The sequence below is a fragment of the Mirounga leonina genome, unplaced genomic scaffold, assembly GCF_011800145.1.
Source record: "Mirounga leonina isolate KUSES-001 unplaced genomic scaffold, KU_Mleo_1.0 Mir_376, whole genome shotgun sequence".
NCBI lineage: Eukaryota > Metazoa > Chordata > Mammalia > Carnivora > Phocidae > Mirounga > Mirounga leonina.
This window is the reverse complement of record NW_023270718.1, coordinates 1,442,222-1,466,765: the sequence shown is the minus strand read 5'-3', so window position 1 is coordinate 1,466,765 and position 24,544 is coordinate 1,442,222. Positions and strand designations below refer to the sequence as shown.

General features: G+C 44.9%; 2 protein-coding genes across 4 annotated transcripts in view; both read left to right on the top strand.

The window, feature by feature from the left end:
- ZNF229 (zinc finger protein 229) overlaps window positions 1–1,296 on the top strand; it is an 11,100-nt gene extending 9,804 nt beyond the window's left edge. Inside the window, exon 4 of the mRNA XM_034986712.1 lies at window positions 1–1,296. This exon is cut by the window's left edge and continues 1,002 nt beyond it. Coding sequence (XP_034842603.1) covers window positions 1–782 — 782 coding nt within the window. The 3' untranslated portion in view covers window positions 783–1,296.
- A 2,256-nt stretch (window positions 1,297–3,552) lies between these two features.
- Window positions 3,553–24,279, top strand: ZNF285 (zinc finger protein 285). 3 transcript variants are annotated; one of them, XM_034986709.1, is made up of 4 exons: window positions 3,553–4,248; window positions 12,173–12,230; window positions 18,568–18,694; window positions 21,228–24,279. In XM_034986709.1, the coding sequence occupies exons 1-4, from the start codon at window positions 4,244–4,246 to the stop codon at window positions 22,880–22,882; spliced, it is 1,845 nt and encodes a 614-aa protein (XP_034842600.1). In that variant the 5' UTR covers window positions 3,553–4,243; the 3' UTR covers window positions 22,883–24,279. The 3 variants fall into 3 exon arrangements, with proteins under 3 accessions (XP_034842600.1, XP_034842601.1, XP_034842602.1); XM_034986710.1 differs by lacking the exon at window positions 3,553–4,248 and adding an exon at window positions 6,344–6,378; XM_034986711.1 differs by lacking the exon at window positions 3,553–4,248 and adding an exon at window positions 6,473–6,565.
- Window positions 24,280–24,544: the final 265 nt, after the last annotated feature.

Below are 24,544 nucleotides of genomic sequence, written 5' to 3'. Positions count from 1 at the left end.
ACACGGGCGAGAAGCCCTACAAGTGCGCCGAGTGCGGCAAGGGCTTCCGGCGCAACTCGGACCTGCACAGTCACCAGCGGGTGCACACGGGCGAGCGGCCCTTCGTGTGCGACGCGTGCGGGAAGGGCTTCATTTACAGCTCCGACCTCCTCATCCACCAGCGGACCCACACGGGCGAGAAGCCCTACAAATGCGCCGAGTGTGGCAAGGGCTTCAGTTACGGCTCGGGGCTCCTCATCCACCAGAGGGTCCACACGGGCGAGAAGCCGTACAAATGCGGAGAGTGCGGCAAGGGCTTCCGGTGCACCTCGAGCCTCTACAAGCACCAGCGGATCCACACGGGCAAGAAGCCCTACACGTGTGAGCAGTGCGGCAAGGGCTTCAGTTACGGCTCCAATCTCCGCACCCACCAGAGGCTGCACACGGGCGAGAAACCCTACACGTGCTTTGAATGCGGCAAGGGCTTCAGATACGGCTCGGGGCTCCTCAGTCACAAGAGGGTGCACACCGGGGAGAAGCCGTACAGATGCGACGTGTGCGGCAAGGGCTACAGTCAGAGCTCACACCTTCAGGGTCATCAGAGGGTGCACACGGGCGAGAAGCCCTACAAATGCGAGGAGTGTGGGAAGGGCTTTGGCCGAAGCTCCTGTCTTCACGTCCACCAGAGGGTGCACACGGGCGAGAAGCCCTACACGTGTGCGGAGTGCGGCAGGGGCTTCAGCTACAGCTCGGGCCTGCGGAACCATCAGCGAGTGCACGGCAGTGAGAAACCTGGCAAGTAGGCGAGCGTTCAGGTGGCACCGCGAACTGTCCACTCCCCGCGAGCGCCGGTGCGGGAGGAAGCCTTTGGGAACGCGGTGTGTAGGGTCGGCTGCGGGGGGAGGCTGACCTGGTCACGCGGCCCTTGCTGCAGAGGAAGGAAAGACCCAGAAGTTCGAGAGACGGGAAGAGCACTTGAGTCGCAGGCCTCCTCGTCTCCGAGAGTCTGTCGCGCGGCGGACTGTCCTTCAGGAAGTAGGACGGGGCCTCAGCAAAGATCGTCACTCTCATCAGAGTCGGCCCAGGAGGGAGCTTTTATAAATGATAGGAGCAGGTTGTGGACGTGGATTCCTGGGGGGGGGTGGGGGGGGGTGGAAAATACCTACAAATGGGACAAATGTAGGAAAGAATGGTCACCTTACTAAAACCAGTATTGTGTGTACCTTTTAGAAGATCAATTTTACAGAAATCGAAAGATGGTGTGGGGCGCCTGGGTGGCTCAGTTGGTTAAGCGACTGCCTTCGGCTCAGGTCATGATCCCAGGATCCTGGGATCGAGTCCCACATCGGGCTCCTGGCTCAGCAGGAAGCCTGCTTCTCCCTCTCCCTGCTCTCTCTGTCTCTGTCAAATAAATAAATAAATAAAATCTTAAAAAAAAAAAAAAAAAGAAAGATGGTGTGACTGTGCCTTGAGGCCAGGCGCTTTTAGAAGAGCAGGAACAGTTAGAGGGAGGGCCCCCCCTCTTGGCGGGTGTGGGTGATGCGTCTCCATCACGTTTTTTATGCCACGTGGTGGTGAATGTGTTTTATCTCCTAGAGATAAACTGCTCTCCTAGAGAGGTTGTGCTGAACTGCGGAGCCATTTCATTTTATCAGGTTTGTTCTGTTTTGTTTTGAAGTAGGCTCCATGCCCAGCACGGAGCCCACCGTGGGGCTTAAACTCACGACCCCGAGATCAAGACCTGAGCCGAGATCAAGAGTCGGACGCTCAACCAACTGAGCCACCCAGGCACCCCTCATTTTACCAGGTTTTAAACACAAAAGGCAATTGGCATTGCATTGAATTTATAGGTTAATTTGTTTTATTGCTATCATGAATATAATGCTTCTGCCCCGTTTCATTTCGTAGTGTTTTTGAACAGACAAGGCAACTATTAGAGCATTTTAAAGAATCAGAAATACCATTTTAAGTTGTCAGAATAGCCGTGGAAAAAGAGAGTCATCAAAGCCACCATGAGTGGGGATCTGTGGAAACCTGCACCTGTGAATTTATTGGTGGGGGGTGAAGAAAAGTAGCCTTTTGGAAAAGAATTTGTCAGTGTATCAAGTTCAAATTTGTGTAACCTTTGAAGTGGCAATAAGTGTGTAGTAATTGATACTTGGGAGATAGTTGCACATATGGAAAAAGATGTATGCATATGGCTGAGTTTCTTAGCATTTTCTTACCATAGCAAAAAAAAAAAAAATGTTAATACTCCAAGTGTAATAATAAATTAAGGCACATGTAAATGAGTGAAAACCACTAAAAATATTCAGGTACACCCACATAGACATTGAAGGTTGCCCACAAACCATTTTGTGAACCAGGAAAGTTGGAGAGCCATTTTAGCATGGTCCCGTTGTGTTAATACGTTTTTTGCGTGCATATGTTTATATAGAGAGAAAGACACAAAAATGTGTGAAAGGTTAGTATGATAACTGCTTACCTCTAGTAAGTGGGATGCGGGGTGTGTAATACATCTGTGTACTTGTACGTATTTTACTTTTTAACACAGAGTATATATATCAATTTTGTAACAATAGTAAAGCTATTTTTTAAAAAAAATTAGTCTGGTGGAACAGTGCCTTATGGTCAAAGATCCATGTCACAACCTCTATAATTTTGTTGTTGTTGTTGCTTTTTCTACTGTTCACTTAGCACCTAGTACCAAATATAAGGTATACAAATGAACTGAGAAATTTGTGAATTAGATGCTGCATAATTTTTGTTGGCTTGGTCGGAAATGAGGGTGGTCTGGGTAATTGGGAGGAGCCGGGGTGCTCCACTCTGCACTCTGGCCCTCTGGGACCAGTGAGCCCCCAAACCTGGCTTCCTAGAAGGCAGCGCACCAGGATATGTCCCCTCTAGTCTGATTTCCTTTCCTGGGGCCATGTCTGGGGGGTCAGAAGCAAAGTGTCCATAGCTGAAAAGGTTAGCTTTCTGAAGGGGCTTGGAAAAAGTCTCAAGTGTTTTGTGGAATAGCAACTGCATCATTTTAGTCATGGGGTGGGCTTAACCAAAGAACACATGTAGACACCGTCCCTGCCCCTCAGACCCTCAAGGTTTGTGGTTGATATGTTAAGCTCTCTAAATGGATTTCCAAAGGAGGACCGCAAATTTTTTTTTCTGTAGTTTTATTGTATGCATTTTTTAAAAGCTCCAAAATTTTAATTTTTAATTTTTTTTTTTTTAGTTTCAGGGGTAGAATTTAATGATTCATCAGTGGCATGTAAAACCCAGTACCCTCCTTAATGCCCATCACCCAGTTACCCCATCCCCCCCACCTCCCCTCCAGCAACCCTGTTTGTTTCCTATAGTTAAGAATCTCTTAGGGTTTCCCTCCCTCTCTGTTTTTATGAAATCTTGCCATTTGCAATGACGTGGATAGAACTAGAGGGTACTACGCCAAGAGAAATAAGTCCGAGAGAGACAAATACTGTATGATTTCACTAATATGGGGAATTTAAGAAACAAAAGAGATGAACATAGGGGAAGGGAAGGAAAAATAAGATAAAAGCAGGGAGGACCACAGGTTCTTAAATTGGTCTGGGCAGTATCTCCCCAGTGTCCTGGAAGTAGCTGTCACGTGTTGGCTGCAGCTAGTCATCTGAATGTTTGACCAGGGCTTAAAGGATCTGCTTCCAAGATGGCTTTGAGCATCATAGAGCTTTGAACAGGAGGCCTCAGTTCCTCGGTGGATGTTGGAAAAGGTCTGAGTTCCTCACCACGTGGGTTCCTCTACAGGACTACCCGAGGGCCTTCATGCCACGGCAGCTGCCTTCCCTCAGAGCAAGTGGCCAGAGAGGAGAGCGCAAGCAGGAAGCCACAGGGCCTTCTGTGACCCAGTCTCTGAAATGACCATCCCTTCTGCTTTCTTCTCTTCCTTAGGAGTCACTAAGTTTCTGGGGAGGGGCATTAGGTTCCACCTCTTGCAAGGAGTACCAGAGAACTTGTGGATGGATCTTCAAAAAACCACCATACCTACTAACAGCTTGGGAGAAAAGTTCAGTCGACCTTTGTAGATGTGTACTGACCATTCTACCTGCTAGAGGCTGTCCTCGAGATCCCACTGGGTTGCCTAAAGTTTACCCAGGTGCCGATCAGCTGCTGCCATGTCAGTGGTGACAAGGGATACAACAGCATCAAGGGAGTGCTGTAACCACTATGGATTGGTTGGAGCCAGATGTAGAAGTGCAGTGCTTTCTCTGCAAAATCAGCAGGAACAATGAAGTAAGATGTCACCCTCTTGTCATTTTCTTGCAGTCTCTGAATGTTACAAGGTAGGAAGGTTAATACAAGTTTCAGGGCCTCTGGGGAGTTGTAAAAACACCATCTGCAGGGCAGAGTCAGAAACTGGTAGTCTCTAACGAATGATGGTGAACAAGTTGGCTCTAGCTGAAGTGGGTTGGTAGGGGCAGTAAGTCTGGTATAGAATATAGAGTTGATTGTGACAGTAATGTTGTATCCTACTAACAGGGTGACGTGATCATTTTAGAAGGTAGAGTCAGAGACTTTAGATACGTTTCCTTTAAAAAAAATTTTTTTTTTTAGAGATTTTATTTATTTGAGAGAGAGAGACAGAGATAGCGAGAGAGCATGAGTGGGGAGGAGAGGGAGAAGCAGGCTCCCTGCTGAGCAGGAAGCCCAACGTGGGGCTCGATCCCAGGACCCTGAGATCATGACCAGAGCTGAAAGCAGACGCTTAACCGACTGAGCCACCCAAGATACCCATTTACAAGTAGATTTTATGGGTCCAGACAAATTGTAACTGTTCCTCAGAACAGTCCTCAGCCTGAATATAAATATCTCAGGTATAAAACCCAACCTAGTGTTATTCCATCAGGAGATGGAGAATGAAGTACGCCAACTAAGTGAGATAGTCTACTAGCCCACTAGGATGAGGTGGTATGATGGTAGGTCAGAAATTAAATTTGGTTTATTCTCTCTTGGGAGATCTCCTGCATCCAGATGTGTCCCTCGGAGCACTGGAAACACCTAAGCCTGTCATTGCCTTGGACCCCAGGGTCACAGTGTAACATTGTATTGTGTAATTTGGCCATCAGGAGCACATGCAGATCATATTCAACCCCTTGAATTTTTACTTCTGACTGACATTTGGTTAATCAGTAGATACTATGTGTCTAAGCACTGGGGATACAACTGTTAAGGTGTTTGGGCCAGAACGCATAAGCGAGAAAGTAGTAGAAAATGAGGTCAAAAAGGAGAAGCTAAAAGGGAGTAAATGAACTAGGTTGTGGAGAATTGACATATTTATCACAGATATTACTGAGGCATGTTAAAGGAAACCTCTTCATCCAGTAGTTTTAGGATCTCCCCAAATTAAGGGTCACTCCCGCCTCTGTGGCAGATCTTACTAGATTTTTTTAAAATCACGATGAAATTAATGTCAAGATATCAAAAGACAGAGCGAGGCCAAGAGAATTTCGCTGTCCCTGTATGTGCCATGAGTTGCAACGCCAAGCTATGTAGCTGGATATCCTGCCCACTGCTTGGAGGTGGGGGTCTGCAATTACCTGTCTAGTCCAGGACTAGAGCTGGCAAAAAGAGAATATGTTCTCACCCGTTTTTGGGTTGCTTTTCTTCCAGGCCAGAACTGTGGGTTTCTGGTGAAATCCTTATACAGTTTTCTTACCCAGTGAGGGCACAAAACAGATACTTCCTTTAACAGTAATCTTAAAATGCAAAAAGTAAATGCCACGAGGGGAGACTTCTCAAAGGGAATCTGAAACCTTTCCATGTCTCCGTGATTTGTGGAAATAGGTCTCTTATAAGAGACTCCCTCCCCACCCCCCACCCCCCACCCCCGACTCGTGCTATTCCCTAATTCAAAACAGAAGGCACTGGGTGTTAATAATCCTCTCTGCTTCACCAGAGAAGCGGAAACATGAGAGGACTCTGAACTCTCAAGTGTGGAAGATTTTCCCGAGTCCCCTTCAATAGAAACAAACCGTGAAAAAACTCATAAATGAGTTTTTTATGGGGTGTGTCCGCAGAATAAGAACCTGTAAAGGTTTTCACTAAAATGGGAACAAGTGCTCATTTCCAGGTGGTGGAATATTGGATCTTGCCCCTCCTTTACATCACGGGTGGAGAGTGATTTGTCTTAATTATTGTTAACATTTCACTGTTACTTTATCACCATTATTATTATTAATTTTATTGTTTTAAATAAATGGCAAGAGTGCGGGTGGCCCCAGTGGGGCCACGGGTCCCCAGGGAGCCGCCCGGCGCAGCCGCGCTGCGGCGCAGGGCCTTCTGGGGGTTGTAGTCCACAGGCTTCTTGCGCATGCGCTTTGGGCACAGGCGCTCACTGTGGGCGACATTGTCTGCGGCGCTGAGGTGAGTCCGGCCGGGACCGCACCCGCTTCGGCGGCGTCGGGGGCGATGGGGGTGGAGGGTGTGTGTAGCTGTGACCCGGCCCTGTCGACGGGTGGGAGGAGTTGGAAGCGGGGACTGGTGGCCAATGGAAGAGCCTCCTCGGCGGGGCGGGCTGTTGAGGGGCTCGCCCAGCATTCCCTGGGAAGAGGTGGGAGAGCTTGAGCTCGGTTTTGCGGGGACTGCTTGGGCGGTAGCGCCGCTGCAGGTTTCGGGATAGGGGCTGTGCATCCCCGCGTTGGGGTTGGTGTCAGTCTTGGAATGTGCATCTCTGGCCCGGGGCGGGTTGGCTCGGGTTTGGGGGAATAAGTGTTTGGGCCAAGCGTCCCTGACTGCGGAGAGGGATTGGCTCAAGCAGTTCATCTCCGAGTATGGGGGACTGCTTGGGCTGTACATTCCTGGCCTTGGCAGGACGGGCAATTCGGGCTCAGCAGCCCTAGACTCTTGGAGTCTTGGATTCTGAACCCTGTGTTTGGGATTTGGCAGCCCTGACTCTGGGGTGGGGGTGGGGGGCGGGGCATCTTTGTTCCCCAAAACTGGGCTCACTTTTGGTGGGTATTGAGCCAAAAGATACAACCAAACCCAAAAAATAGGAAAAGGAAGATTTTTACTTGCAACAAATAGAGGGGAGCACGGGGGGATATTTTCCAAAGCCGTGTCTCCTGGAATAACAAAACTGGGGACATTTTAAGGTAACGGTGCATACATATTCATGAAGGGGTCTGTGCAATGGGGAATTCAGCCTGGAATTGGGGGGCAAAAGTCATCTTAAGGTGACAGAGCCCAGGTCTGATGGAAGTCATGAGGGCTGGCAAGGGTCAGCTTCATCAATTCTGTGGCTCCGGTTGGTCTGGTATCTGGGTGCTCAAAGGGGTTTAGATCCTGAAAAGAGAACTCAAGAATGTGCTTGCGGTCACTCTTCACGTTTGAATCAGCACTGCGAGTTTTACCATTGATTGATTGTCCCTGATACGATCAGGCTATCTCCTGGCCTGATAGTGGCTGTTTATTCTTACATTCTTTTGTTCCCTTAAAATTATTAACTACTGAGTTCTATTCTGCAATTTCAACGTATCCCAGGAAGTTCTTTGAGGAAGAAAGTGTTTTGGACAAATAGTGCCTGTCAGGCTTAGATCTCAAGATGACTGGGACCTAGAATGACTAAAATAACTTTTCTTATGTCAAGAGGCTATGTCTCATCTTTCTTGGGGGACCCCTAACTCTTTCTGCTTACATCTTGACTTTTCTCCTCTCTCTAGTTAGAAATCTGAATACAGTTTAGAGAGAACTGCCCCAAATTATTAATCCCATCCTCGCCTTGCATGCTAGGAGGCAGGGAATGCAAACTTTGAGGCTTATAACACGCAGAGCAAATGTCAGATTGTTCGATTGCAGTCAACAAATTAGAAATTCGAGCACTGACTCTATATTTGATAAAATTAGAGAATTTATGTTGTTTTAGGTGTAATATTAGCACTTTTAAAACTATTTCATACCTTTTAGAGTGACATAATGAAGTATTTCTGGATTAAGCCATATGATGAATATGGTGTCAGGGATATACTTCCAAATAATATGCAAGGATGTGGGGAGGGGTAGAGGTATAGTTTTTTTTTTTTAATTTTATTTATTCATTTGAGAGAGAGCACGAGAGGGGGGAGGGTCAGAGGGAGAAGCAGACTCCCTGCTGAGCAGGGAGCCCGATGCGGGACTCGATCCCGGAACTCCAGGATCACGACCTGAACTGAAGGCAGTCGCTTAACCAACTGAGCCACCCAGGCGCCCGAGGTATAGTTTAAACAAGAGTGACCATGTGTTGATAATTGGCACCTGGGGGTTCATTGGACCATTCTGTCTACCTCTGCATGGCTTTGAAATTTTTATGATAAAGTATTTTTGAAACAGTTTTCCAGTTAACGAGCTAGGAAGTGTCCTGAGGAAGCATAGAAAGGTTGAATTTACTCTTAGTTGCATATCATATGTGGGGGCCAGATGTTGCAAATTCCCCTTAAGATTTATTTATGTGGGGGGGAAGGGGCAGAAGGAGAGAATCTTCAAGCAGACTCCCCAGTCAGTGAGGAGCCTGACATGGGGCTCGATCCCATGACCCATGAGATCATAACCTGAGCTGAAACCAAGAGTTGGATGCTCAACTGACTGAGCCACCCAGGCACCCCTAGTTTTAGGTTTTTGGACAGGCTTTCTGAGGGTATGACTGCTATGCACATTTGTGTAAGTTGGGTTCTGCACAAGGAGACCACACTGAAACTGGGCCATTCACATAGAATACACACACAGTTTTTCAGTAAGTAGCTGTAAAAGTGCTTTGTTCCTTTGTTCTAACAGAAGCAGTATATTATAATAATTCTCCAACAGGTGGGAGAAAAGCATCTCGAGGAAGGGATGCATTTTTCTAATCAGTCCAAAGGCAAATTGGCATGGACTAGAGACATCCCTGCCTGCAGTCCTGCCACGGCCCTTAGGGCTGAAGTTAGATCTCATAGAGTCCTTTGGCTCAGATACTCACAGATCACAGATACACACCTTGTCATCATCACATGACATTTACTCTCACACACATGGAGGAAATGGTCTTTATCCTTTTCCCCAGATAATTACACATGATTGCTAGGTACATCCAGAAGAGTTCAGATTAGTCTCTCTCGTCAGTCCTGAATCCTCTAGAAATTCTGAGAAAAAGAGCTAGGAATCTGGAAGCAGGATTTTGGGGAGAACTTGGGGCTTATATTTCCGATTGTGTTTGTGGGCAGTTGCAGTTCCAGATTCAACTGCTGCTTTCCCCTTGGGTCCTCTTCCCCGCAAGAGGTTGCTGTGGGCACCTGGTCTCTGACCTGCTGCAGTGACTCAGATCAGAGTGATGATCAGTTCAAGTGAGCGAGAGGAGCATTGTGGGAGAGAGCTCTGTGCGCTTGGGCAGGTGGGGGAAAAACAAGGGTCTTGGAGCATCATGTGCCACATTCTCTCAGTTCCCCACCTCCAGATCCACTTCACCTTTCCGCCCTGCCATCTGCCCTGAGAGCCCGCCACTGCCCTCTGGCCTGGTTGTCCTCGGCCAGTGGGAAGTCACAACAGGAGAGTTTGGAGAGAGAGGGAGAGAAAAGAGTGAGTTGGAGTATCTGGTCCCCCCAATTCTCTCTCTGTAGGCTGGCTGCACTTCTCAACAAAAAGTTACAGTTCCCATCAGGGACCTTTTGCACACTCTGTTCCAGGCCCAGGAATCGCCCTCCTATTACCCCTTCAGGCTCAGATATAGTAATGGCAACTGCCTGTCACTCCCCAGCATAGTGCCTTCTCCCCCATGGCTTCCTTACGCCCAGCCTACACCCCTCTAAGTAGTCTGTTTATTAACTGCCTGCCTCAAATTTGAATGTGCCGTCTGGTTCCTGCCAGGGCCCCAACTTTAAAAAGGCAGGGAGGGCTTGAAACCAGAAATCTGGGAAACCAAACTGCCTCCCACATGTGTGTGGGTGCATGTGTGCACGTGTGTGCGTGTAAATCAAGCTGACCCATTGTTGGCTCTCAGGAGAGAACAGATTTCTGGAAGCAGAGAGCCTGGTGTGCTTGTGTCTTTGCAAGAGCATCTAGTGTATCAGAGCTGATTCTATTTATGTGTTTGTTAATCTCAAACACTGAGTGCTTGATAAACGGCAGGATCTTTACCGGGTACAGCAGATAAAGGATGAAGGCTTGGTTGTGTCTTCGGGATTTATTGGTTTTTTTTGACAAGGTTAGGGAGAAATGTTCCTTGGTAGGTTTTAACGATTATGAAACTATGTGATTGGCCCTGTGCTAAGAGGTTTAGCAAATCTTTGTTGGAGCCCAGAATAAGGGTGATTAAGGCTTTCTACTAAAGGCAGGGAAGGGGAGGGGAAAGAGTGAGGGTTTGCCAGGAGTCATTTCATATTCTATTAACCCAATTCTGTCACCCTGTAAGCTGCTAGAACATGCCATTCACGGGTGGCCAGCAAATGGGTGCCAGTTGGAGAGCTACTTGCTCTATGACCAGATAATTTCAAGAAATTGAGTGGAAACATTTAAAAATTGGTATAGCAGTTTCAGTAATCGTGTGATGATTGATTAATAATTTTTTAATGGGCCTGTAATTTGTATGCCTCTCTATTTCCTTTCTCTAGAAATTTCTTCTAAACTGTATTTTACCAAAATATCAGTCAGTGATAGATCGAAAATAACCGTGAAAAGAATATTTTTTTTTAGTTTTAAGAGAGCATTGTTGGAGAGAACAGAGACCTGGTTTTTGCTTTTTATCTTTTAATTTTTGAGGTTCCCACAGTGCCTAAAGCAGAAATTTTATACACTAAGTTTCTTCTGGAAGGTCAAAGGCAGAGTTTATCAGACAGGAAATAAACACCAGAGTCAAAATAACTTGAGAAGAGCTTAAAATAAAGGGACAATTTCCAAAAATGCAGGCAGGGTGTGGTCATCAAGAAAGGATATTACAGTTTCCCAGATCTGGTCATAGCAGGGTAACTTACTCTGCCTAGGATGGAAGGGCTAAGGGAGGAAGCAGTTTGCAGACCAGGGGAAAGATTTGAGACAAGGGCCACCAACAGGCTCTGTGACCTTCGGTCAGGGACATGAAACAGAGCCAGTCCAAAGCAACCCCCAGGGAAAGAGCTAGGGGAATAAATACTCCGACTTCACTTCTGTCCCTTCCCTGGATCTCCTGCTGACTTTCTCTCTTGGCTGAACTCAACCGGAAGCTGGAGGGCAAGGGGATTCCCTGATAACAGGCAGGATGGAGAAGAGAGTTGAGTGGATGTGGAGTCCTAAGTTCCCATGGCTTTGGTCCACCTGAGGTCCTAGAGAGTTTCTAGTTCAGGAGTCTGTGAGCTTTTCCAGAGCAGAGAGCATGTGCCTTTCATGTCATAGGTATATCATCAATTATTTGCAAGACTCATGGGGCCCCAGAGGATAGAACAAGGGCTGGGGAGAGATCATTTTGGAAGCCAAGAGTTAAGATCTGAGCTAACTGAAAGTTCTTCAGAGCAAGTCTCACATGCGAAAGTGGACTCAGAGGGAGGGCCCCCTGTCATCCTGAGATCCCTGTCCAAGTCGGATTAAGGGGTGCACTTGTCCTGATGAGCACAGGGTGATGTATGGAAGTGTTGAATCACTATATTGTGTACATGAAACCAATATAACACAGTATATTAACTAATTGGAATTAAAATAAAAATTAGGGGCGCCTGGGTGGCTCAGTCGTTAAGCGTCTGCCTTCGGCTCAGCTCATGATCCCAGGGTCCTGGGATCGAGCCCCGCATCGGGCTCCCTGCTCGGTGGGAAGCCTGCTTCTCCCTCTCCCACTCCCCCTGCTTGTGTTCCTGCTCTCGCTATGTCTCTCTCTGTCAAATAAATAAAAATAAAATCTTTAAAAAAATAAAATTAAATTAAAATTAAAAAAAAAAAAAGAAATTCTGAAGCCTCTTTTCCAGAGTAACTAGGATATAGGCGATGCCAATACATTCACAAGTCTGAGAAAAAGAAAAAGTGTGGCAGTTTGGACCCAAAAGCTTAGGGAGTGATACAGGAGTTATATGGGAATCCGGGTGGAGTGGGGGCAGGGGACAAGGCTTGAGGAGGTGGGATGGAGTCTGTTGGGAATAAGAAGAGATATCTCGGGAGAGAAGAATGTGTGAGAAAATTGTACAGATCAGGATAAACCAGGATTCGCTCACGGTTTGTCAAACCCATGCTCTCATGGATTCTTTCTTTGCAGTTCTACTTTCTCAGGATCCTGCTCCTTCCACGAGGAAGACAGTATGACTAAATTCCAGGTAAGTTCAGGTTTCCTTTCTCTCTCTTAAAGGCCATGTCCTTTCAGAGGAGCTACACACCTCTGTTCTCTGAAGGGAGGTCACCCATTTTTGAGGGATGGCTCCGTGTTAGGCACTATGCCTTGCTCGTAACAGCTGTGTGAGATTGGTGGTGTCAGTCCCTTTGCAGAAATGAAGAAACAGGCTCCGAGATGTCCAGATGTCTAGTTCGGTGCTACTCCACATGAGGTTTGCGCACAGGTGCCAGTCCTCGAGCTGCTTGTCACTGAGAGATCAATATAGCAATCAAGAGTAAGAGTTCAGAAACTCTTTTTCAAAAAGATTATTTTAGAGAGAGAGTGGGTGTGGGTGGGGGGAGGGGCAAAAGGAGAGGGAGAGAGAGAAGCAGACTCCCCGCTGAGCATGGAGCCTGACGTGGGGCTGGATCCCACAACCCTGAGATCATGACCTGAGCCGAAATCAAGAGTTGGTCGCTTAACCGACTGAGCCACCCAAGCGCCCTGCATTCAGAAACTCTTATAGAATGTAGTATTGCCACAGCATCTGAGGGCATGGTCGGTATATACATGACCACACTTGGAGTAGCGCTGGGTCCAGTACATGTAAGCGGCAAGATTTGAGTGTGGATGTATCCATCAGGATTCAACCAGTGAAGCAGAAACAGTATGAGTTATATATTGAGATTTGTAAGAGGTTTATTTTATGAGACAGTGGGGGCTGGGCAAATCGGAAGTCCCAGGGCAGGCTGGAACTCTTAGACACAGACTGATGCTGCTGTCTACAGGTATAATTTCTTCTCTTAGGGAAGCCTCAGTTCTGGTCTTGAGGCCCTTCAACTGATTGGATCAGGCCCACCCACATTATTTAAAATAGTCTTCCTCCAAGTCATCTGATTATGGACTTAATCACATCTATAAAATATCTTCACAGCAACACCTAGATTAATGTTTGCTTCCATAATGGGACTGTAGTCTAGCCCAAGTTGATGCATCAAAAAGGCCATCAGAGGGTAGAACAAGGATTTTTTTAAATCATGAAAAATGTTTTAATTATGCAAATACACAAAAAGAGAAAATAGTACTATGAATCTCTGTGTGTAGTACCCATAGTTCAGGTTCAACATTTTGCCACATCTGCTTAATCTATCTCTTTTTCACTTTCCTTTTTTCTTTCCCAAAGAATTTTATTTTATTTTATTTTAAGATTTATTTATTTGAGAGAGAGAGAGGGAAAGAGACAGAGAGAGGCTTAAGCAGATCCCACGCTGAGCCTGGAGTTCGACGCGGGGCTTGACCTCATGACCCCCAGATCACGACCTGAGCTGAAACCAAGAGTCAGATGTCCCAAAGCATTTTAAAAGAAGACCCCGGATAGAATGTTACTTCATTTTATATCGGTTTGGTTCTGAGCTCATTACTTTCTTAGAGTAGCTTGTGTGCAAGCTAAAATAAATGAGCTCCCACTCATTTCCTCTGCCTGGAAACCATCTTGCCTGAGTCCACACTGAGTCCCATTAGGTACATTTTCCATCTTCTACCTTACTGCCAGCAATTGTTTCACCAAATGTTTCACACTTTATCACCCAGGCTACCATTTTTCCAGCCTCTGATAACAGTTTCCCCAAGTGTTGCCTCTTGGTCCCAAAGTCAGTGCCAGAGATATTTATTTGGTAGCAGTTTTGTATTGGTTAGCATGGACGTGTTGGGTGCTGGCAGAGCAAGGAAACAAATGGAAACATGCAGGTTAAGGCCCAGGCTTAGAACTGGAACAAGTCATGTGGCCAAATCCAAAGTCCAGTGGCAAAGAAATACACGCAGGTCCTTGAGTGGAATTGGGGAGCATGAGGGAATTTTGCTAATTGGCAATCTAATTTACCATACACCTCTATATATTTTAGTATGTATTTCTATGGAAAATAAAAAAAAAATGGCTGAGATTATCAGTAATTCTTTGGTATCATCTAATACCCTGGCAATAATCAGTTTTCCCTGGTTATCTCAAAAATGCCTCTTTTTGGTGTCATTCAGTGGGTTCCTCTAGCTACAGTGTTTCCTATAAGTGGGAGCACTGAGTGCTTGAATAAATTTAGGTTCCAGATTTTACAAGAGGACTTCATAGATGGTGCTATGTGCCGAGAAAAAGATTTTAAAATCTTTGATTGTATCTATATTAGTTTATAAATTTGGTTTATTAATATTTTTGGACTGTCCCCATACCTGCATCATATGGCAGTTTCTGCATAGGATCCCAGCAAGGGATCCGCCCAGCTGCACAGGGTGGTGGGAAATGGGTGTTTTGTTTTCCCAGACAGTTGAGGCCAAGAAGGGAGAAGGGGCTTAGGCTGGGTGAGCCTGCATTCCGAACCCCTTCTCCCTAGTGTCTGCCCCACATCGGCTGTCGGGTATCTGTACTTCCTGGCTCACTCGCTCCAACTCCATTTTGTTACCTCCCACCGAGGAAAGCAGTGCTGCTAAGATATACTGGGTGGTTTAGGAACAGCTGAAACTTATTTTCACAGCTCCGGAGATTAGGAAGTCCAAGATCAAGGATCCGGCAGATTTGGTGTTTGGTGAGAGCCTGCTTTCTGATTTATAGGTGGTCATCTTCTTGCTGTGTCCTCACATGGCAGAAGGGGTGAGCTCTCTGGGAAATCTTTTATGAGGGCCCTAATCCCATTCCTGAGGCTCCACTCTTACGACCTAATTACCTCCTAAAGGCCCCACCTTTTAATACTATCACCTTGAGGGTTAAGATTTCAACATATGAACTTTGAGGGGGACACAAACATGCAGTTCATAATGCCCCCGCTAGCTTTTGTTTTCAATAATTGTCAGGTTTGGGTGATTGAATAATAGCTAGTAATAAATTCTTTGTGAAATATGTTGTAACTACTCACAACTTTGGTTGGCAGCATTTTCGAGGTACAGAGGCTAGTGAGAGGACATATGTATGACTATGTAACTGGGCAGGGTGATAAGTGCAGTGATAGCATTTTATTTAAAAATTTACTTTTTGGTTGGGGCTGGCTATTAATACTAGATTATTTTTCCCCTCAATTTTTCTTTAAAGATTCTATTTATTTATTTGTCAGAGAGACAGAACACACGCAGGAGGAGCAGCAGGCAGAGCGAGAAGAAGACTCCCCACTGAGCAAGGAGCCTGATATGGGACTCGATCCTGGGATCCTGGGATCACGACCTGAGCCGAAGGCAGTCACTTAACCAATGGAGCCACCCAGGCACCCTCCCCTCAGTTTTTTATTTTGAAAATTTTTAATTTATGGAAAAATGGAAAGAGCAGTATAATGTTTAGTCTTCAACTAGATTCACAAGTTGTTAACAATTACACACATATACATAATACACATACACACACAATATCTATATTTCATTTTGCTAACCCAGTTGAGAATAAATTACAGTCATCATTATTCATCCCTAAATACTTCAGTATGTATCTGCTAAGAATAAGGGTGTTTTCCTACATTTCCACATTACTGTCATCACTCAAGAAATTTATATTTTTATTCAAGTAAAATTAACATACAGTGTTATATTAGTTTCAGGTGTTCAATGTAATGATTCAACAATTCCATACTTTTCTCGGTGCTCATCATGATAAGTGTACTCTTAATCCCCTCCATCTGTTTTCCTCACATCCCCACCCACCTCCCCTCTGGCAACCACCAGTTTGTTCTCTGTATTTAAGAATTTCATTTGTCTCGGGCACCTGGGTGGCTCAGTTGGTTGGGCGACTGCCTTCGGCTCAGGTCGTGATCCTGGAGTCCTGGGATCGAGTCCCGCATCGGGCTCCCTGCTCGGCAGGGAGCCTGCTTCTCCCTCTGACCCTCCCCCCTCTCATGTGCTCTCTGTCTCTCTCATTCTCTCTGTCTCAAATAAATAAATAAAATCTAAAAAAAAAAAAAAAAGAATCTCATTTGTCTCTTTTTTTTCCCTTTAATCATTTGGTTTTATTCTTAAATTCCACATGTGAGTGAAAACAATATGGTATTTGTCTTTCTCTGAGTGACTTATTTCAGTTAACATTATACCCTCTAGGTCCATCCATGTGGTTGCAGATGGCAGGGTTTCATTCCTTTTTATGACTGAGTAATATTCCATTGTATATGTATACCACATCTTCTTTATCCATTCGTCTATATCGATGGGCACTTGTGTTGCTTCCATATCTTGGCTATTGTAAACAATGTTGCAGTGAACATAGGGGTGCATATATCTTTCTGAATTAGTGTTTTCATTTCCTTTGGGTAAATACCATGCATAAAAATAAACTCAAAATGGATTAAGGAGCTAAATGTGAGACCTGAAACCCATAAATTCCTAGAAGAAAACATAGGCAGTTATTTCTTTGACATTAGTGGTAGAAACATTTTTCTGGAAATGTCTCTTCTGGGAAGGAAAACAAAAGCAACATTAAACTCTTGGGACTACACCAAAATAAAAAGCTTTTGCACAGAGAAGGAAACCAGCAACAAAACAAAGACAGTTTACTAGATGGGAGAAGATATTTGCAAATGCTATCACTGATAAGGGGTTAATATCCAAAATATATAAAGAACTTACACAACTCAACACCAAAAAATCCCAAATAATCCAATTTAAAAATGAGCAGAGTACACCAATAGACATTTTTCCAAAGAAGACATACAGATGGCCAACAAACACATGAAAAGATGCTCAACATCACTCATCATCAGGAAAATGCAAATCAAAACCACAACGATGGAGTGCATAGGTGGCTCAGTTGGTTAAGCAACTGCCTTCGACTCAGGTCATGATCCTAGGGTCGTGGAATGGAGCCCTGGGTCAGGCTCCCTGCTCAGCAGGGAGTCTGCTTTTTCTCCTTCCCCTCTGCCCTTCTGTCCTTTCCCTCACTTGTGCTCTCTCTCTCATTCTCTCTCTCTCTCCCCCAAGTAAATAAAATCTTAAAAAAAAAAAAAACCCACAAGGAGATATCATCTTATACCTGTCAGAATGGCTAAAATAAAAAAACACAAGAAATAACAAGTGTTGGCCAGGATGCGGAGAAAAAAAGAACCCTTGTGCACTGGTGGTGGGAGTGAAAATTGGTGCAGCTACTATGGAAAACAGTATGGAGGTTCCTCAGAAAATTAAAAATAGAACTACCATATGAGCCAGTAATTCCACTACTGACTCTACTGTTTTTTTTAAAAAAATACTTAATTGATACCCAAATGCTCTCACATGTTCCAATAATTTCCTTTTTCCTTTTTTTTTTTTAAATCTGGCAACCAATGCTTTTAGTTGCCTTGTCTGCTTAGTCCAATAGAAATAGATTAATATGCCATGACAGAGAAAATATCAAGTCTTGATGTATGAAAAGGAATGAACACCCAGACACTACTAGGCCAGTGTATCAGCACAACCTTTTTGGAGGATAATTTGGACAATATCAGTCAAAATGTAAAGTTGCAACCCCAAGTAATTCAGTAGTCTCTGGTCTAGGAATTTATTTTATGGAAATGGTCTTATAAGCACTCAAAGACAGATGTTCATGGATGTTTACTGCAACATTGTGCGACTCTGGACAGTTAATGGGGACACAGGCAATGCGGACAAAAGAAGAGAAACTTGGCCTACCCAAAACTTTGAATTTCTTCTATGTTTCTCATTTCTTTTGTGCTAGTAAGGGTCTGTTCAGGACACAAAAAGGACGCTGGCTGTTTGAACAGGAAGAATTTAATAGAATTGTTGACTAGGTTTGGAGTTGTGAGCCAGGTAACTGAGGGGTAAAGAGAGAACTCTGCAGTATCATGGAAGTACCAACTATGGGAAGTAACTAACAACCTGGCTGAGGGAACCAAAGGGTGAGATTAAATTATGGGAACTTGGAAACTTAGAAGAGGGGCCTTGTGGAGCTGAAATGCAGAACTGTGAAGAGGGGGGAGTGCTGGCCGGCTGGTGTCTCTGAGCTCAGTGAAGAAGCCTAGGGGTCAGGGACCCAGACTTCAGATATCGCTAGGGAATGGGACTGCTGCTACCAGCGGAACATAGCCTGGCAGAGGTGATACCAGAACAGGAGGCAGACAGGCCAGGAACAAGTTAAGTCCCTTCTTTCTCCCCCAACCTTGTAGAATCCCTCCTGTGCCCCCTAGTGGCAGAGCCTCACACAGAGCCAGTTCTCGGATTCAAAGTGCGATCTGCAGAGCCATGGTTCCAGCATTACAAAGTGTGGTTTAAAGTGGAAGGCTTGGAGCAGAAAGACAGCAACCTAATGACCAGCAAAGCTTCCAGCTGTGCTCTTCTGCCAGTGGTCATCCGTGGATGATCCATGAGGCATGTGCTTGATGTTTCAGGAAGCTGTGACCTTCAAGGACGTGGCGGTGGTCTTCACGGAGGAAGAGCTAGCTCTACTGGACAAGGCCCAGATAAACCTGTACCAGGATGTGATGCTGGAGAACTTCAGGAACCTTGTCTCAGTGGGTGAGGACAACAAGCCTCTGTCCTGTTTCCTCAAATAATCAGTTTCAAGCCAAATAGAATATTCCAGTTGGAGCACAAAGAGAAACTTTGGCCACTGGTGAGAATACCTGAGAGACACACATGCCAAGGAGACCCCTGAAGTTAGTGAGTTTTAACAGATTGACGTGAGTGAATGGCCTCCTGTGAAGTGTTGGTGAGGAAACCCCTCACATCTTACACCCACTGGCCCATGGGCCTCCAATACAGTTAGTGAGACCACCCTGGCCTCCTCTCATTCTAGGCCTTCACCTGCTCTCATGTTTCCCAAAGCGAGGTTGATAAAGTTCACACACTACCATGGGCCTTGGTCCCTTGGTTGCTTCTGGAGAAAAACCAGTGTTTTGGGCAAACTATTGTTAAAGGAACTAAACCAGGATCTGGTGTACAGTGAGTGTGGTATAAATGTCAGCTTATTTGCTTTCTTACTGATAAATATCTAGTTTTAATTTCTCAGAGGCTCACATACAGATATGCGTTACCTTGGTTTAGTCTATGAGATAGTTGCTATTCCTTCTTTTACAAAGGAAACAACTGAGGCACAGAGTAGTTAAGTAACTTGCCCATGGTCACACAGCTTATAAGAAATATGATGTGAACTCTCCTTATCTGGCTGTACACCCTGTGTTCTGTTTTGTTTTTTGTTTTTTTAGGGAGAGAGAATGCGTGCATGCGTGCACATGTGAGCGGAGGGGGCGGGGGAGCAGAGAGAGAGGGAGAGAACCTTAAGCAGTCTCCATGGCTCAGCATGGAGCCCAATGCGGAGCTCGATCTCACAACCCTGAGATCATGGCCTGAACCAAAATCAAGAGTCAGACACTTAGCCAACTGAGCCACCCAGGCACCCCAAGACCCTTTAATAACCATGTGAAACCAAGTACCACTATGTCTATAGATTATAGACATATAGCTAGTCTGCAGGATTCAACACTGTCAGTGAGTCAGTTTCAGAATTTCCATTCCGAAATCAAGTTACTCTATCATAATCAGCAGTTTTTAAAAAGCAAGATAGATGAATGGACCAGAACACAAAAGAATTTATCAGAGTACATTGCACCTAGTAAGGTAAGTATCAGCTTGTAAAACCTCTATTTAACAGTCAGTGTCTATTTGTGCATACTGGGTCACAGTGCAAATGCTTTTCTTACTATGGATACAGTTGAAACAACTGGAAAACTGCTCCTTTAGGCCTCTTGTGGGTAGCTCTAAGTCCCCCTTCCTCTGACACCACCTCACACACTGACGTCCCTCTCAATAAAATGACTCAGAAACTACCTTGAACCAGAAGCCGTGTCCAGATGGTCTTGACCATAGTGTTCATGGCATTTGAAGCCCATTTTAGGGTGCCAAGGGTGTGACCATCCTCTTCTACCTCATCTCCTTATGTTTTATGACTCTTTGGTACAATCTTGCTTCTGTGGGGCCAGGCCATTGACAGTTCCACATTGCTCATTCTCATTGTCATGGCTATTTGAAATTCTGCAATTAATTAAATAGGAATGTTAGGGAAATGGATTACAGGATCTTAGGGCATGCGACTCTTGATCTCAGGGTCGTGAGCTCAAGCCCCACATTGGGAGTAGAGATTACTTATTAAAAAGAAAAAAGAAAAAAAATCACTGCATGGATTATAGGATCTTGGTGGACTTTATCTCTTCGTGGAATCCAGAGAACCTCAGAGAAAAGGATGTCTCTTTAAGCCTGCCTCAAAGGTGTACATGTACCTCCCCCACCAACCCCAGGACCATATTTCACAATATTATCCCTATATCAGTCCCCACTGCTGTTTTAAGTTGATCACATACAGTTGGGCAGGCTGTAGAGAAACATACATGATAATCCTACCTCAAGTGACAGTAATGTGAAGGAAGGGACATTAGCAAGAGACAAGATTTGTTGCTTGTTTCTGCAACTTTATATGGTATCTTGGAAGGTCTTTGTGATCCTTTGTGTCTGTCACCATGTCCAGCACTCCCATTATTGTGTTGTACACACCATAAATCTTATGGGAATCTTCTCCATACTTTTTTTTATGCTTTGAGAGAGAGTGTGTGAGTGGGAGGAGGGGCAGAGGGAGAACAAGAGGGAGAATCCCAACCAGGTTTCATACTCAGCATGGAGCCCCATGTGAGGTCGATCTCACGCCCCTGAGATCATGACCTGAGCCAAAATCAAGAGTTGGATGCTTAACCGACTGAGCCAGCCAAGCACCCCTTCTCCATTCCTTTTGTAGCAAAATGATTAAAGGGTTTTATCAGCTGCTCTTATAGGAGGGAGGTGAATCTTTCTTTATAAATTGTTCCCAGGATTTCTTTTGATTTCTCTGCAACATCTGATTTTTAATTGGCAGCTCATAGATTAGAAGTACTGTGATTCTGACTGTTTCCATATCAATAGGAACCAGTGACAGCTTTCCACCCCATCCTACTTCATTTCTCAAAACCTCTGGAGGGATGACTTACTTGTTCTCTTAGCCAAATTCTCTTTCTCCTCATAGGAGACAGGATTAAAAACAACATTTCACATCTTCAGGGAAAAGGGTTGAGTTATCTCTCTCAAGAAGTGCTCTACTGCTGGCAGATTTGGAAACAAAGGATCAGTGAATTAACTGTGAGTCAGGAGTATGTCATGAATCTTCAAGGAAATTATCCCCAGCATTTAGAAGGAGATGTTTCTCTCTGTGAAGAGTGGGCAGGAGTGTCTCTTCAGATTTCTGAAAATGAAAACTATGTAATAAATGCCATTAATTTAGAAAATCAAGATGGCACAGAAGGGAAAGGCCTGACACGAGTCTTTACCCCAGAATCTTGGAAGGGAGCCAACATGATGACTGAGCCCCAGAATTCTCAAGGACAATATGAGAGAATTCATGTGGAAGAGAAACTGTATGGATGTGCTCAGTGTGATGACATCAGTCAGACATCATGTGATCATGGTGATTCCCAAGAATGTAAAGAAGAGGAACCTTGTAGATACACTGACTGTGGGAAACACTTGGCTATGAAATCAACAGCCAAACAACATAACGTGGCTCCTGTGGTACCACAACCTGTCAAATGTAATAACTATGGTGTGGGCTTCATAGATGGTGCAGACCCTCCTGTTCATCACAGTGCTCACATAGAAAAGTCTTGTAGATGTGACCAGTGTGGAAAGGACTTTAGTCAGAGCTCAGATCTTATTGTTCACTATAAAGCTCATTCAGATGACAAAGCTTATGAATATCAAGAGTGGGCAGAGGGCTGCAAGCAGAGCCCAGACCTTCCCAGATATCAAAAGGTCCCCTTGGGAGACAAACCCTATAAATGTCTCGAATGTGGCAAGGTCTTCAGGCGCAACTCCTCTCTTCACAACCATCACCGGGTCCACACAGGGGAGATGCCCTATAGATGTGATGTGTGTGGGAAAGGGTTCGGATTTAGGTCACTTCTTTGTATTCATCAGGGAGTCCACACAGGGAAAAAGCCCTATAAATGTGAGGAGTGTGGGAAGGGCTTTGATCAGAGCTCCAATCTTCTTGTCCACCAGAGAGTCCACACTGGAGAGAAGCCCTACAAATGCAGTGAGTGTGGCAAATGCTTCAGTTCAAGCTCTGTTCTTCAAGTCCACCGGAGGCTGCACACAGGGGAGAAGCCTTACAGGTGCGGTGAGTGTGGAAAGGGCTTCAGCCAGAGCACACACCTCCACATTCACCAGAGAGTCCACACAGGGGAGAAGCCCTATAAATGCAACGTGTGTGGAAAGGCTTTTGCATACAGTTCAGTTCTTCACACTCATCAGAGGGTTCACACGGGAGAAAAGCCTTACAAATGTGAAGTGTGCGGTAAAGGCTTCAGTTATAGTTCATATTTTCACTTACATCAAAGAGACCACACCAGACAGAAACCATATAAATGTGATGAGTGTGGTAAGGGCTTCAGTCGGAATTCAGATCTTCATGTGCACCTCAGAGTCCACACAGGAGAGAAGCCCTATAAGTGTAAAGAATGTGGGAAGGGCTTCAGTCGTAACTCATATCTTCTCGCTCACCAGAGAACACATGCAGACGAGGTGCAATATACATGTAGTGAGCCTGGCAATGGCTTTAGTTATAGCTCAGACCTTCTTACTCATCAAGGACTACAGAAGAGGACAGAAACGTACTCAATGTAATTCTGAAAGGGGCCAATCAGGAAAGCAAGCAAGTCTATGTATTCCAGGTGATAGAGGCTTACTCAGTCATTGGGAGGGCTGGGGCAGCAAAGGACAAGGACGCTGCCACCCATCATGTCATCCTGCAGCTCTGAAGCAAGGGTTCTTAAGAGCATTCCAGGGACCTACTGTGGATCTCAAGAACTTCTTCAAAACTCCCATCAACTGTCATATGCTGCTGTGGCAAAGTAGTGATAATTGACAGATGGACGGTTTGTGGCAATGACAATAATTGGAGATCAAATTTCCGTGAATGGATCTGCCCAGGAAGGAAATTATAATTGAGATGGGTACAAGTGAGGACTTAAGGCCAGTCAAAATCTGTAGATTTTTTAAAGAGAGTACCCACTAGAAAGATATTCAAAAGAGTGCTCAGAAATGAAACCCATGTTATTAGTGTGGTAAGAATGTTAGTCCATTCTCAGGTTTTCAAATCCATTAGATTTTCTACACAGGGAGAAGCTCTATAAAAGTGATATTTTACGGGCATGGCTGTGTGTTTATCTCGGTGGTTCTATTTCTCGGATCCCATAGAGACTCCCATTTCCCAGAAACCCTTGCAGTTAAGAGCTGGTCCATGTGATAGAGTGCCAAGCAACAGAGTATGAGCAAAAGTAATATAAGCTACTTCCAGACCTGGCCCTTAGAAACATCTTGTGATGTCCTCTGGCCATCTTTCCTGTCATGGTGACCTTGGAGGCTGGATTGATAAAAGGTGGCTATCTGACCTGTGCTGGACGTTGTTTTTCTTGAGTAAGAAATAAACATTTATTGTGTTATACTACTGATATTTTGGCAGTTTATTTGTTGCTAGTATTGCCCAGGCTATGCCAACTATGACAGAGGGATTTAACAGCAACATATTTCACGGTCATTGGAGTTCACAGAAGAAAGCAACTTTATAATTGAGTTCAAAACTTGTAAGTCGTTAAGGCTATATGTGGCAGTGCAGCTGTCTAAAATGGTGTGGCTAGGACTTCTTCAGTGAGAATCTTCATTCATTGGTCTGTGCATAAAAAAGAAATGTTCCAGATAATGCACAGGTGGTAGAACTGTAGCAAAAGTGCAATCTGTAGACATAAATCCCGTGCAATAGAAAACTCTGTAAGGTGTAATAATGGGAAAAGTTTGTCAATAAGAAATTAACTAGACTAGATGTCCTGCAGGTAGTCTTAATAAAGTGAATTAAGTAAAACTAATATTTAATGAAGTGGCTAACAACTTACAGAAGATCAAGAGTGTTCATCGTCAGAAGCTGGCAGCACCACTTCTCAACAATCTTTAATAAAAATGGGGTTTTATTTTTTTTATTTTTTAAAAGATTTTATTTATTTGAGAGAGAGAGAGAGAGAACACATGAGAGGGGGAAGGGTCAGATGGAGAAGGAGACTCCACACTAAGCAGGGAGCCCAGTGCGGGACTCGATCCTGGGACTCCAGGATCATGGCCTGAGCCGAAGGCAGTCGCCCACCCAACTGAACCACCCAGGCACCCCTATAAAAATGGGGTTTGAGAAGGTGCTCATTTTGTCAAGTTCCTTCCATAATTGTGATTTAATTTGGGATTATAGATGGTTTTGGGAGGAGGAGATATATCCACAGTATCTTTTTTCATCTTCACAAA

Coding starts and splice junctions, on each gene's coding strand:
- ZNF285 (XM_034986709.1), top strand. Junction 12,231..18,567: donor ACAGTATGACTAAATTCCAG/GTAAGTTCAGGT, acceptor TTGATGTTTCAG/GAAGCTGTGACCTTCAAGGA. Junction 18,695..21,227: donor CAGGAACCTTGTCTCAGTGG/GTGAGGACAACA, acceptor TTCTCCTCATAG/GAGACAGGATTAAAAACAAC.